The sequence below is a fragment of the Pipistrellus kuhlii genome, unplaced genomic scaffold, assembly GCF_014108245.1.
Source record: "Pipistrellus kuhlii isolate mPipKuh1 unplaced genomic scaffold, mPipKuh1.p scaffold_m20_p_4, whole genome shotgun sequence".
NCBI classification, from domain to species: domain Eukaryota; kingdom Metazoa; phylum Chordata; class Mammalia; order Chiroptera; family Vespertilionidae; genus Pipistrellus; species Pipistrellus kuhlii.
Genome location: NW_023425540.1, coordinates 8,258,823 through 8,274,173, shown reverse-complemented (window position 1 = coordinate 8,274,173; position 15,351 = coordinate 8,258,823). Strand labels below are relative to the sequence as shown.

Genomic DNA, 15,351 nt, shown 5'->3' with positions numbered 1-15,351 from the left:
TCTTCAAAGAAAAAATAAAAACGCCAAACAGAACAGAACCTGAATTTTGTGCCCATTGTTTACTAACTGCAAATATCAACCTCTTCCTCCTTCCTTTCTTTTAAACTGGTTTTTGAGGGTTGGAGGTGTGTCCTGAGACTTTTATATCTCAATTCATGTGTCAATCATGTTAATATTGGTACATAAAGTCATGTTAATACAGATGAGAAAACATCTCTGACCACAAACCAACTTCCACACTGGTAATTAAAAAAATAAAGAGTCACGAACACTTAATTTTAAAGTTTACTTTAAAAATGTAAATATCTCCCAATATTTAACAGGTAAAGAAAATAGCATATTGGTTTATGTGGTTGTTATATTTTATTTTCCAAGTAATACTGATTAAAAATATTTACACACCTACTTTGAAGTCCACAGTTTAGCACTCTTATTTGTATGGCTTTAAAAGTTATAGCACAAGATCTTTACATTAAGGATCGGGGGAAAGATTCATTCAAAACAAAGCCTGATATATTATATACATGTTTTCCTCTGTACTTTATTTTAAATACATTAATTTTTAAATGATGCTCATCTTTTTTAATCTGGTGGTAAAATACTAGTGCAATTTTTCTTCAAAAAAAAAAAGGGTACCAGATATAAATGAATTTTCCCAATTGAAATTGGCCCTTCAGCTGCCATTAAATGAAATTTCTCAACCTAACTTCCGTGAAAAAGAACCGGTAGTTGTCACTAGAAACAAAAAGATAAAGTCCTACAGAGCATCATCTACATCGCTCCTCACAACACAAACTCTGAGAGAACCAGAGGTGCTTTAGAGAAGTTCGGTTGGTTTTGAAAGGCACGTGGGTGTTGATCTTTTTTACATTCTGGACATTTCTGTTGCAGAGATGGGACTATCGGGTAGACAAGAACGCGCTCAAACTAAAGGAAGCCAGAAGCCACGACGTAACTGCACAGTAACAACGCACTTTTCTTCATGCGGCCCGTTTCCTATGGATTCGTTTTTCTAGCATGCATTAGAATACCCACTTGTATTCCAATGATTCTGTTTGACTCTACGAGGAAGAACACAACCTGGGAAAGAGAAGGGAGGGCCCTCGCCACAATGAAAATAGATACGTTCGTACCCAACTATGTATAAGAATATAATCCATTTAAAGTTTCCAGAAATATACTTCCCAAAACTTCCCATCCGCCATGGGCAACGTCCCTCCTCTGGGCATTACGTGGGAGGGAAATCTGTTCGTTTCAATAGAGACAGTTGAGCACAACAAGGAAGAGTTGAACTTTGGTCCGCTTGTCTGTCAGCTCAAGGACAGTCACACTGCCCCACCCACATCATCAGTTCAAAAGCCCAACACGTACGTTTAAAAATACGTTCGTTATTTCATCCTAAAACTGGCCTCGGCATTCTGTTCTGTGCCTGCGCTTTCCGCGGGGGAATCTTCCTCTGTTGGTTTGGTCTCTGAATCCTCGGCATCGCCCTGGTCTTCCGCGGCCGCCTCGGCTTCATCTTCCTGGCTGGGCTCCCGCTCTTCCGGCTTCATGATGTCAGGGGACACCTGATCCAAGCCCGCCTGGAGCAGCTCAGTGTGGACCTCCAGGGGCACCTGGCTGAGCCGCTCCACATGCAGCTCCTCCACGTGGACTTCAGTTCCTTCTTCCGTCTGAATCCGACCCACTTCCAGGTAGCTCACCTGCACCTGCTCCGGCAGCTCGGTCATGTGGGAGTCGGGCACCTGGCCGTCCTGGAGCAGATCCGGGTGGACCTGCTCCACGGTCACCTGGGCGGAGTCCACCTGGACCTGCAGCAGCGGCAGCACGTGCACCTTCCCCACCTGTTCGATGATCGTCATGGACGTCACCGGCTCTGTCTGCACTCGCGTTTCCACGGAAAGAACTTCCTCGGTTACCAGACGCTCCGTGATGTTGTGAGTATCGCTGAGATGCCGTCTTAATTCATTTCCTTGCATGAACCACAAGTCACATAAAGTACAATGGTTGGGCTTATCTCCAGTGTGTATTACCAAGTGATCTTTGAACTGGTCCCAGCTGTTAAACACACTGTTACAGACCTGAAATAACCAAATATCTGGTGTTAACAATATTTCTATTCACACTACAGAGAATATGGATTCATTTATTCTCTGTAAGGAAAGCATTAAAATATTTTTCTGAATATGTTATTTGTAATATATGGTCAAAGGGACTTCATAATTCTTTTATCTGGTCTTTTAGCTGATGTAGCTAACAAATTAAATACATTTTGGAAAACATTTTGATTGTGCTTTCATTGTTTAAATGTCATATAAATTCTAATACAAAGTAACAACATTATAATTTCTCCCATAACAAAGAAATTTAGAGCAATGCATATTTGCGGTAAATATACATTCACCAGGGGAAAACCCATGATGGCATGGCTCTCCCTGGCCCACTCCTGTTTCAGACAACTTGCTAGTTAGAACACAGCTTGTGGGCAGTGGTGCCATCCAGGGTTCGGTAGAAATCACTAATGTAACCCCCTCATAAAAAGTAAGACAATGATGTTCCTGACTCTCACGTCCTTCCACACCGTCCGCTCTCGGCCTCACCGACTTCAAACACAGACTGCTGCGGACAGGACACACCGGCACATACCTGACACTCGTAAAGCTTCTTTCTTCCCTTTTTTGCCCCCACTCCAGTTTGGCACGCGGTCAGGTGACATTTGAGGGTGCTATTTCTAGCAAAGCGTTCATGACAGTTTGGACATTCGAAAGGTTTTTCACCTGTTAGAATAGAAAAAGTTATACTGACAAATTAAGAAAAATAGAAACAGCGAATAGAAGTTGATTCTTTTGGTAAAATGTAGATCTAAGTTCTGTTCCATAATTTTGCACTTCTTAAAAATTATCTATCTTCCCTTAGATTAAAATTAAGATTAGTCTCTATTTTGGGGAAACGTGTCACTGTCCGCTCCACAGGCATTTCCTGAGCGCGCCAGACCACGTGCTCATTGTGGGATGAGGACAGAGAAATAGTCCTTGTTTTTTAAAGCTTCACGAAGGAGAAAGACCTGGAAACGAACACACGCTGCACCACAGAAGGCCTGTTACGGACAAGGGGGCCGTGGGAAATGTATGCAGAAGCAGAGAGGAGAGGGATCAGTTCTGCCTGGAATGGAGTGAGAGAAGGAAAAAGGAAGTTTATTCCAGGCAGAGCACGGTGGGTGAGGAGTAAAGAGGGAGGTATCTGGCTTAGACCAGCAACCGGGACAGAGAGCAGAGAAGTGCAGACAGGGGTGGAGCGGGCTGTGCTGGGAAACACCGTGAGCTCAGTCTTGTGTCTGTTGAGTCTGAGGTGCAGACAGTTGTACAGTCAAATCTGGAGCCAGTTAGAGGTGGAGCAGTACACAGATTAGCAGTTACATGAGGTGGCGATAAAAACCCTGATGTGGATGAAGCTCGCGGCATGTTACGTGGTAACAGAATCCAGGACAGAACGCAATGAAATGCCAGGTTAAGACTGCAGGTTGATAAGGCCGCAAAGGAAATGCAAACAGAGCAAGCAGGAGCAGAAGCAAAGCACACTGAGGGAATCTAAGCACGTTCAGGAGGGTAGTCAGTCATCAGCGCCACAGCGGACAGAGACGTAGGGAGGAAAACTAGGGGACAGCTGGGCTCCAGTAAGAATGGCGTGAGTGTGTGTGTGATGGAAAGCAGATACAGCGGGAAGAGGCACCGAGCGAGGCAGGTCAGTGACAGTCCGTGCAGAGGGCTTGGGAGAGAAGAGAAGTGGCTAGAGGGGACAAGCCAGCGAGCGGAAAGAGAGACATTACCTATCTGGAAAAGGAGAGGAGAGGTGGGAGTGACAGATGGAACAGTCTAAACTCTAAAAGATAGAGTGAAGTTGTGGGATTCAGAGCTCATCTCTAAAAAAGTACATTACTTGAGGCCTTGGCTGGGAAGTCAGATGGTTAGAGAGTCATCCTGCTACGCAAATGTTGTGGATTTGATCCCGAGTCAGGGCACATACAAATCAACCAAGGAAATGCGCAAGTAAGTGGAATAACAAATCAGTGTTTCTCTCTCTCTTTCTCTCTCTCTCTCCCCCCTACCCTCTTTCTCTAAAATCAGTAAATTAAATTACTTAAACATGTACACAAAGGTATATGTACAAGTAGTCAGTGCTGCACAGTGTGTAACAGCAGACTAGAAACATTCTAGTATGCATCAAGGAGTGGGGCGGAAACCATACTGAATGCCCTGCAGCCACAGCAAAAACCATGAGAGACTGACCCCGCCCCCTGTGTTTAAACTGTTAGGATAAACTGAAGAGCACACACATTACCACATGCTCCTGTTCCCTTAGGAGCTAAGAGCTCTGTGTGCATCTCTCTGCGGTGACTTGAAAATGCAAAAAATGTACCTGGAAGGATAAGTAAGAAAAGGATGGCAGCTGTGACTTCCGGAGAGACCCACTGAAGTAGGAGAGAGGTTCACTTTACAGAGCAGGTCACCTGAGCTTTGGTATTTAAGACACCAGTTCTAATAAGCCCAGTCACATCTAAAAATAGCAACAGATTAATTATACTTCGGCTGTGTGGGATACAGCCGTCAGAGTGCCAAAGCCTGGAAAGTAGGCATCGTTACCCTTATTTTCAGAGACAAGGAGAGGCCCAGAGATAGTGGTCAGCCAAGGGCCTCCCGGTGGCGAAGGCCAGGACCAGAGAGGAATCTAGTTCTGACTCCCAGACCCACGTCCTTCCTGTGCCCATGCACCACCTCGAGGAAAGTGGGAGACCATCGCTGGAACACGGTTAGGGGTCTTCTCTGGGTTCTCTCACACTGTGTCCCAAGGTGTGCCGAGCTGATGTCCCCTCCCCTCCAGAGTGCTAACGCCCTGCATTTTCCTGAGTGAATGACCTCCAACCACACAGCCAAAGCACAAAGCTGGAGCCACCCCCCGTCACTCCCACATCTAGCCCGGCACCAATCCTGTGGATTCTGCCTATTTACGTCCACTCCCACACCTTTCCCACCATTTCTGCCTGTGTTCAGTCCCTCACTCTTGTTCCACTGACTCCAAAAGCTTCCTAATTGGACCTAGTAGGTTTCACCCATCTCACCCATCCAGGCAAGCCTCTCTCTAAACTTTAGAGTCTAAAGCATAAACCTGAACAGACCTCTTTCTGGCTTACACTTCTTTAAACTGGAGCTGGAGCTCCTTTACAGCAGAAAATACCTCCATGACCTCAGCTTCACCTCCATCACTACCTCTTTTCCACTCACTGGCCCACCACCATGATGCCCAAGTGCATGCCCTGGGTCAGCCGTCCCAACGTTCAGCTGCATCTTCTGGCTTCCCATCATTGGGACCCAATCCTCGAGCCACAATACCCTGCTACCAGCGCTCGGAGCGAGTGGCTGCCTCACTTTCCACTGGGCCTGTGTGGCTTTGTTGCGTTACGCTGGGACGCTCCTCTCCTGCTAACTCCGTTCCCGGGGAGTCACCGTAGGGCGCGCCTCTGTGAAGCCACCTTGTCTCCTCCGTCATAGACACAGCCAGGTAGGCATTCCCACCGACTCTGGGCTTACCCTACCAGCACTTAGTCTGCTGCTGCACTGTTACTCCCATGACCTACCAGGTTGGCATTTTCATTACTATTTTCCGAATGGAAACAAAATAATTCAGAGGATGAGTAGTCAAAGTCATAGAGTACAGTGCATACTTTAAGAATATATAAGAAACGAAATCACTAAACTAATAAAAACATGCAAAATATGAAACTGGGGGAGGGGTGCATGATGTATATTTTGAGGGTAGAAAACAGGACAAGGATTGTTTCCCTATTTTTACACTTGGTTTAAGAGGGGGGAAAAGATCCATTCTTTATGAACATCAGCACAATTAATCCTGTTTACTTGCACTGCTCTCCAATTCACTAGCTCACTGATCACATCTACATCTTGCCACTATTAGTGCAATAGTTGAGGTTAAAAAGGCAACAAAGTTCAGTTTGCTTTATGCACAAACTTTAAACTGTTTCTCCAATGGGCAACTGGTTTTATAATTTGTAACAGCTACTTAAGTTAAATAAATTATTGCACATCATTGTGAACAAAAGACAAAGGCATCCAACAAGGTCTTTTTGCTCTACATCCTACCCAAAACACAAAGTGCAGGACTTGGAAAGCACATTTTAAAACTCCCCAAAGGCCCGAGCTGTCTTACTTTCAAACAGGAAAGTCACAAGTAATGTTTTCAGCAAAGGAGACAATTGCTTCAACTTTCACACTATCGGGAAATTACACGCGTTATGACCTGTTGCAGCACTGGAAACCCCCTCTCAAAACATGCTAGTTACCAAGTAACGTTTACATGCTAATTTAATGCGCTTTTGGTATGTTAATCCTTTTCCTACACAACTGCAGTTACCACAAAAATGTTCATCAGTAGACCATTAAAATAGAAGAATGTTATTTAAAAAACCAATAGCTATTGATGTTTCCAAATATGCAACAGGTATATACATATAATGTTTGAAAATAAGCATTTCCCAAAAAAAGACTTCATAAATACCTGTTAACCAAATTAGCGTACCTTAAATAAAGCCTTTTATTCCAGTCAAGAAAAAGTTAAAGGAGTTCATCACCACCAACCCAGTATTATAAGAAATGTCAATTGGGCCTCTTTAAGAATATGAATAATAAAATGGCAATAACTATGTATCTAATGATAACCACTTTAAATGTAAATAGACTAAATGCTCCAATCAAAAGACATAGGGTAGGTGAATGGATAAGAAAACAAGACCCATATATATGCTATCTATAAGAGACCCACTTCAGATCAAAAACACATACAGACTGGAAAAAAAAAAAAGAGGAAAAAAAAAAAAGATATTTTATGGAAATGGAAACAAAAAGGTGGGTAGCAATACTTAAGACAAAACAGATTTTAAAACAAAGGCTATAAAAAGAGACAAAGAGATTACATAATGATAAAAGGCCCAAAACAACATGTATGTAAACATGTATGCACCCACATTGGAGCACCAACACATATAAAGCAAATCTTGATGCACATGAAGGGAGAGATCGACAGTAACACAGCCATAGTTAGGAGACTTCCACACCCACTGACATCAATTGACAGATCTTCCAGACTAAAAATCAACAAGGAAACAGCAGCATTAAATGACACATTAGACCAGATGGATTTAATTGATATTTTCGAGCATTTCACCCCAAAGCAGAATATACATTCTTTTTAAGTACACACGGAGCCAATATTATTTACAAGTCAAGCTATGGAAGCAACCTAAGTGCGTATCAATGGACAATTGGATAAAAAAGCTGTGGTACACATATACAATGGAGCATTATTCGGCCATAAAGAATGAATTCTTACCATTTGCAACAACAAGGATGGACCTAGAGGGTATTATGCTAAATGAAATTAAGTTAGACAGAGAAAGACAAATACCATATGATTTCACTCATGCGTTGAATCTAAAAAAACAAAAAACAAACTAAAAGAAATAGATAAACAACGAAGCTAATAATTAGGGACTGGGGGACTGAGTGAGAAAGGTGAAGGGGTTGAGAAGTACACATTGGCAGTTACAAAATAGTCACAGGGAAGTAAAACACAGCATAAGGAACATCCTACATAATAAAGAGCTAATATGCTAATCAGATTGGACGGCAGAGCGACCTTCTGGAAATACCAGTGGGTGGGGGGTGGGTCCTGAGGCAGCCGGGGCTGCTAAGACCTACTCTTGAATGAACTTTGTGTGTGAGACCTCTAGTACTCAATAATATTGTACTAACTACGTATGTCATAAAGTGAGTTCTATTACTTACTGGGGAGGGAGTCACTTTGTAAATTATGTAAATGTCTAATTGCATTCATGCTGCACACCTAAAACTAATATAAAATACTGAATGTTAATTTTAAGGAAAAAGAGAAACTCCTCTTAAATCTATACTAAGAGATTCCCTTGCTATCTGCATTTATTCCGTTTCTGAGTATTAACACCAAAAATCTAAATAGTGAGGAAAACCAAATTATTTGAATCTATCAGGTTTCTGTTTCAAGTAGCGAGCAATTCTAAAAAGTGAAGGATCTATGAAAAAATTTCATCCAAAGTTGTCTGAATTCCAGTACTGAAGAGAAAGATTCTGAACAGTGTGGATACAGTCCTGCATTCGGTGTTAACAGTGTAACATCACGTAGGAGGATGTGGCAACAAGTGTCCAGACGTCTGGCACTTAGTACACTGCAGCAGCTGCCGTCCCTCGCACCTTTGCTGCTGTGGGTTTAGGGACTCCCCAAGTAGAAGCCATCAGAGCTAGTTCCTGTGTCTGGCTCAGGAGATGTAACAAAGAACACCTGGGGAGTGGGAACAAGGTGGAGAATCCGCAGGGAAAAAACAGGCGAAGGGGTTGGAGGCAGGCTCCCTGGGACTCTCCCTCAAGCCTGGCTCACAGCATAATGTCCCTCCTTGTCCATGGAGAGGTGGGAGGGAGAGGGACCTGTGCTGTCTGTCTACCTGCCAGGCCAAAACAGAGGGCCCGATGTCGTGAAGGCACAAACACGCCCAGGGTTGTTTATAAGTGCATTCATCTATGTAATGTGGTAACATAAGACAGGAAATGCAAAAAGAGTAACAGTGAAGTTTCACTATAAGTAAAATTTCATAATTTATGACCCTTAGGAAATAATTACCAACTGTAATTTACATATTTTTTAAAATATATATAAAAATTGGCAAGGTGCAAGAGTGATGATCACTTCCAAAGTTAATATTGATTTTGCTTTTAAAGCATCAATATTTCAACAAACTATTATTATAAAGACAGTCTGCATATTATAAGATACGAGAGATGGTTTCCATGGTACCAATAAAAAAGGACTTAGACATTTAGACTTGAAGCGATTTGGAGAAAATAGACTTTTAACATAAGGTATGTGCTAATTAATTACCTGTATGTTTTCGAAGATGCTCTTTAAAATGTCCAAAGTGGTCAAACTGTTTCTCACAGTACTGACATATGTGAATTTTTTTCCCAGTTCTTTGCTTCTTACTGACCCCACCTTCCTCAAGGTGGTAACAATTGAGGTGCTGTTTCCACGCGCTCTCCCGCAGATACCTTTTATTGCATATTTCACACTTGAAACTCTCAGTGGAGTGTGATTTCATGTGCTCCTTAAAATGGTAAAACAATTTAAATGAACGGTTACATTTCTCACAATGGAACAAGTCCTTCACATGTGACAGCTGAAGTTCCACAATTTCAATACCTTCTACCTGTTTGCTTGTGAGGTCAGATGCACAGCCTTCTTCGTTAAGCTGCCCTTTCCTATCACCTTGACGGTACTTGCTGGTAATGTCTGCCAACAGTGCCAGCGCCGAGTCGTCGGAGGACCCTGTGCTCTGAATGTACTTGATGGACTGCTTGGCAGAAGCCACGTCCTCCAATGTCTCCATGCCCTCGTCTTCCACCTCGATCGTGCCTTCGGCAATCTCCACCTCAATTTCAACCGGTTCTGATTCCACGGATGGCAACGACTCAGTGATAACATTAGAAGTTTCTGCGATCTTCCTTTTCTTGGCCTCATTTTTTCCTGTGCTGCTGTCCTCTAGTGGAGCGGAGTTCTCTTTGTTCCTGGAATACATAACGCATGAATTTAAAAATCAGTAAGATCAAAATCCTAGTATAAGCTTTTTTAAAAAAAACCTGATAAGCTGGTAATAAAATGTATGTGGAGAGGCAGAAACAAAGTTGGAGGGTGTATCCTACCTGATTCCAAGACTTACTGTAAAGTTGTAATAAGTTAAGACCAGTGATACTGGCGGAAAGGACACAGAAGATGAATGGAATAGAAACAGACCCACATTCACTACCAACTGACTTAAAATAAGCTTGACTTGCCCTAACCGATTTGGCTCAGTCGATAGAGCGCCAGCCTGCAAACTGAAAGGTCCCAGGTTCCATTCCAAGGGCATGTACCTTGGTTGTGGGCACATCCCCAATTGGAAGTGTGCAGGAGGCAGCTGATTGATGTTTCTCTCTCATTGATGTTTCTAACTCTCTATCCCTCTCCCTTTCTCACTGAAAAAATCAATAAACTGTATTTTAAAACAATAATGATAAAATAAGCCTGACTCATGTTCTTGTATCATACATAAAAAAAAATTAAAAATGGAATGTGAAACCCAAAACTTCTACAAGCAGAAGAAAATCTCTGTAACACTGGATTAGTGAAATGTTTCTTAAATAGCACACAAAAAGGAAAAACCTCAATAGCAAAAATTGGCAAAATGGATTTCATGAAAATTAAAAACTTGTGCTCTTTGAACTACACTGTTAAGAGAAAGGCAAGGAACACCTGCAAACACATTTGTCAAAGGTCCTGTATAGAGGATGTAAAGAGTCTCACAACTTAATGAACACAGTAGGAGACACATTAGAAGATGCTTCATTAGTCTATTTCTGCACATCTTAGGAACGGAAGGCTGTGCTCTGGACTATCTTGTCAAGGATGTTTGCAGTAAAGTCAACCGTATGAGAAGACAGACAGTGGCTCCCTCAGGTACAGAGGAAAGCTTAGCTTACTGCCCCATACAGAGATGTCCCTCTGGGATGAAGGGCAGGCGGCCCTGCACACAGCCCAGTAAAGAGAAAGCCACCTGGCTTGTAGGGACTGTTCAGGTGGCTGAGTCCAGGACCTTAGGGAATGGGGCCTGGTTAAGCTCAGCACTACAGGGTGGCCACATCCTGCTGTTTGGAGTTCTGTTGGTAGTTGTCTTCATTAAGCCCAGTGTGAGAAGAGAAGAATGGATTAGGTAGCAGCCCCTACTGGTCAGATTAATCAGAGTGGTCAGGGAGAGGTATGCTCATGAAGCTGAAGTACATAGAAATGAGGGCACTGCGGGAGACATCTCTCATGGACCTTTTATGTTTCTCGTGTCCTGTAAACAAGCACGCTGGCAGCCTCTTGTTCTGGACTATCTTTCAAGGTTGTTTGTACAGTAAATAGTCTTAGAAGACAGAGCTCGCCTTCCTCCAGAGGAGGGCAGGTTCACTCTGGCAAGTGGACTGAAGATAACGGACCCTCTGGGCAAAGGTCAGGCAAGTTTGCTGGCAGCTCGCTATAAGAGTCCTCAACTGTGACACCAAGCATCGGGAGTCCAGCACACACCTAGGTCACTGTGTCACCCTGCGGAACCTGGCTCTAAGGGTAAGAAAACTTGTATAGACATCAAGCTTATACTATGAGAAATAAAGTCCCTTCTCCATGACTCAGGAGTCTCATGTCTTCTGCAGCATCTGTAAAACTCAGCCTGCAGATAGGAATGAATCTCAGACTCTTCACTGCTCTTACCAATAACCCAATTTTTAAAATGGGCGAAAGATGTAAATAGACACCTCACCAAAAGATAAACAGATGGCAAAGTAGCAGGTAAAAAATGCTTGACATCATTAGCCATTATGGAAATGCAAATTGAAGCCACTGTATACCTATGAGGGCAGCTAAAATGAAAAGGCTTCACCATATCAAGTGTTAGCAACTAAATTCTCAACCCTGCAGGCTGGGATGTAAAATGGCAAACACTTTGGTGTTTTAAAAAATTTAAACACATAAATCATACAACCTAGTTATTTCATTCCTGGGTCTTTCCTGAGAGAAATAAAAGCATATATCCAAAGAATGTACAGAAAGAACATTCACAGCCACTTTATTTGTAAAAGCTAAAAACTAGAAACAACCTAAATGTCCATCAACAGGTGGCAGATCCATACAATTGGAACAGAACTGAGCAATAAAATAGAACAGTGCCCTAACTGGTTTGGCTGTGGATAGAGCGTTGGCCTACGAACTCAAGGGTCCCAGGTTCGATTCTAATCAAGAGCGTGTACCCAAGAGCAGGCACATACCCAATAGGGAGTGTGCAGGAGGCAGCTGATTGATGTTTTTCTCTCATCAATGTTTCTAACTCTCTATCCCTCTCCCTTCCTCTCTGTAAAAATTAATAAAATATATTTTAAAAAAATGGAACAGTGATACCACAGCATGGATTATCTCTAAAACATAATGCTAAGTGAAAATGGTCAAACACAAAGGACTACGCAATGTAAGAGTCCATTTATATGACATTCTAACCAAGATAAAACCACAGTGGTTGCCTGGGGCTGGGGGCCAAGGTCCACTGCAGAGTCGTGAGAAAACTTAGGGTGATGGACATGCTCCTTTGTCTTATCTGTGGTGGTGGTTATGCCATTGTACACAACCAACAAAATTCAAACTCTATACTCAAAATGTGTGGATTATATGTAAATTATACCTCAACAGCTTGGGGAGGAAAAATCTATAAGGCAAATGTTGTTTCCTACCAAAGAACAGGGACCTTCTCATTTAAATAATGATGCAATTCCAGCAAAGCAAAATAAGGTCCTGGTATTTTTTCAGTAGCATTAAAAAATACTTGCATACTACAACTGTGAAAAGAACACCTTATACACCTTCTGTATCTGAATAAGTTATACAATAACCTTCTCAATAAAGAGCTACCTTAACCAGTTGATTTAATTATAAATAAATTAATTTTTACTTATCTTTAAAAATGTTTTTATTGATTTCAGAGAGGAAGGGAGAGGGAGAGATAGAACTATCAATGATGAGGGAGAATCATTGATCAGCTGCCTCCTGCATGCCCCCTGCTGGGGACTGAGCAGGTAACCGGGCATGTGCCCTGACCAGGAATCAATGTGAACTTCTGGTTCATGGGTTGATGCCCAACCACTGAACCACACAGGCAGAGCTAAAATTAACTTTTATTCTTAAATGTTATTATTATAAATAGCCAAATATGTAATAGTTATTTTCCTATTATCAAAAAAACCTTCGGAGTATACTGCATGCCTCACTGGTTCAAGAAACAATTCCACACGTTAGTGTTTTACACTGACAAGCACTGATGATTGTAATTATCGATACTATAAGGACCCCAGTCTGTAGTAAATCCTCTAAAAGGTTCTTAACCAGGACTAGAAAAATGGCTGTGCCCAGTTGTTCTTACCGGCATCTCCCAGGACTCACATAAGAACTAAGTAAATGCCTCCCAAATCCAACCTAGAATGCATCCCACTGCTCTGCTGCCAAGGGCTGTTCCTGCAGCGAGATGTTACTCACTGCCATTACCGCAAAGGCACTGCACAGACACACATTTCTTAATGAAGATGCTCATCTAGTTTTAACCACAAATTTGGTATTGCCCCATCCATATACAGGGTGTCCCAAAATGTATACACACATTGAGCTAATAGCTCAATTGATGTTTCTTTCTTTTCAGATTTAACACAGTGAAATTAATAATTATTCAGCCGGGACCGGTTTGGCTTAGTGGATAGAGCGTCGGCCTGCGGACTGAAAGGTCCCGGGTTCGATTCTGGTCAAGGGCATGTACCTTGGCTGCGGGCACATCCCCAGTGGGGGGTGTGCAAGAGGCAGCTGGTGGATGTTTCTCTCTCATCGACGTTTCTAACTCTCTGTCCCTCTCAATTCCTCTCTGTGTAAAATCAATAAAATATATTAAAAATAATAATAATAATAATAATAATAATTATTATTCAAAGTATACAGACAGTTTTTTGGGACACCCTGTACATACCTCTAGTCTATCCCCACTTTGAAAAGATACGACCTAATAAACTCACTTCCATTTTGCTACCTAGTACTCCGAAGGAGAGTACTGATCTGTTTTAATCAGTATGCATGCATCTATCCAACCATTCAAATATTTACTGCATATCTATGTGCCAGACAGTAGGCATCAGAGAATATATACATATTACCCTCTGATCAGAAAAGTTTAATCTTGAGCTGTCATCAAACTAATTCAAAGCTCATTAGAAGAAATTCTATTTATAAATTACTATTTTTTGGAGTTATTCTAAATTATAACTTATGACTAAACCACACCAGTGAACTAGACTAAATTATTTTGCCCAAATTGCCATTTAATGTTATGCCAATGACCTACACTGAGGATCATCATAAGGAACAGAGCATGGAGAGTAATTACATTTTTTTTAAAAATATATTTTATTGATTTTTTTCTACATAGAGGAAGGGAAAGAGATAGAGAGCTAGAAACGTCGATGAGAGAGAAACATCCACCAGCTGCCTCTTGCACACCCCCCACCGGGGATGTGCCCACAACCAATGTACATGCCCTTGACTGGAATCGAACCTGGGACCTTTCAGTCTGCAGACCGATGCTCTACCATTGAGCCAAACCAGCTTTGGCAAGTATTTACATCTTAAAGTATTATGTGCCAGACACCAGGCTAAGCACTTTACATGCATTCAATTCATTTAACTCTCACAAATAATCCTATGCAGAAAGTATCATTATCATCCTCATTTGACAGATAAGGAAGTGCACTGCTGACAGGAGGCTAACTTCATTAAAGCCACACACACGGTGGCAGAGCTGGGATATTGCTAAGCACTTGCTCTGACTCACTATATTACACCACCACCATTCATTGTGGAAGACGATGAAATCTTCATTCATTATGTCAGTAAATGTTTTAATACTTCCTATGAGAAATTATGTGTTTTAATACCAGGAATTACTCCTAAGCAATTAACTTGTTCTCATATTATAACCATGAATACTGAAAGACAGAGTAGTTTTTCCTTTTTTTTTTTACACTTGGTGTTTCAGAACTCAAAGCTAGATTTGGTTCAACTAACAAGCATATACTTTGGTCACCATATGTCTGACTTCACTAATTATCACCCATACCTGGCCTATTTTATTTTCACTAATTTCCTCACTTTTAAAGAGTACTATGTTAATTTTTGTAAGCCATACCTTTTTTAGAATAAGACTTGGTACAAATTAACAACTTGAATTCAATGCGACAGTTTACAGAGAATTCCTTAAAAGCAACCTACTCCTTACTAATGCAAAAGATGCCACTTTAGTTAACCTTAGCAGTTTTTACATAAGGACAAGAAATCAAGTAAGCCGGGACCGGTTTGGCTCAATGGATAGAGCGTCGGCTTGGGGACTGAAGGGACCCGGGTTCGATTCCGGTCAAGGTAGCGGGCATATCCCCAGTAGGGGGTATGCAAGAGGCAGCTGATCGATAACTCTCTCTCATCGATGTTTCTAGCTCTCTATCTCCCTCCCTTCCTCTCTGTATAAAATCAATAAAAAATATATTTAAAAAAAAAAAAAAAAAAAAAAAAAGAAATCAAGTAAGAGGGAAAGAACAAATTGGAATCCAGAATTTTATAAATCCTTAAATATTCTTAATTTGAAAACATCAGTTGATATGG

The 15,351-nt window shown here is 41.7% G+C and overlaps 1 protein-coding gene across 5 annotated transcripts in view; it reads right to left on the bottom strand.

The window, feature by feature from the left end:
- Nucleotides 1-267: 267 nt before the first annotated feature.
- Nucleotides 268-15,351, bottom strand: part of ZNF131 (zinc finger protein 131) — a 23,905-nt gene continuing 8,821 nt past the window's right edge. For 3 of the 5 annotated variants that reach the window (XM_036411133.2, XM_036411131.2, XM_036411132.2), the window contains exons 5-7: nt 8,980-9,662; nt 2,647-2,777; nt 268-2,081 (exon numbers count right to left, since the gene is read on the bottom strand). In XM_036411133.2, the coding sequence (XP_036267026.1) occupies nt 1,389-2,081; nt 2,647-2,777; nt 8,980-9,662 (1,507 nt within the window). In that variant the 3' untranslated portion in view covers nt 268-1,388. Of the gene's footprint in view, nt 2,082-2,646; nt 2,778-8,979; nt 9,663-15,351 lie in introns of those variants that run through there. The other 2 variants (XM_036411137.2, XM_045571594.1) reach the window with 2 other exon arrangements.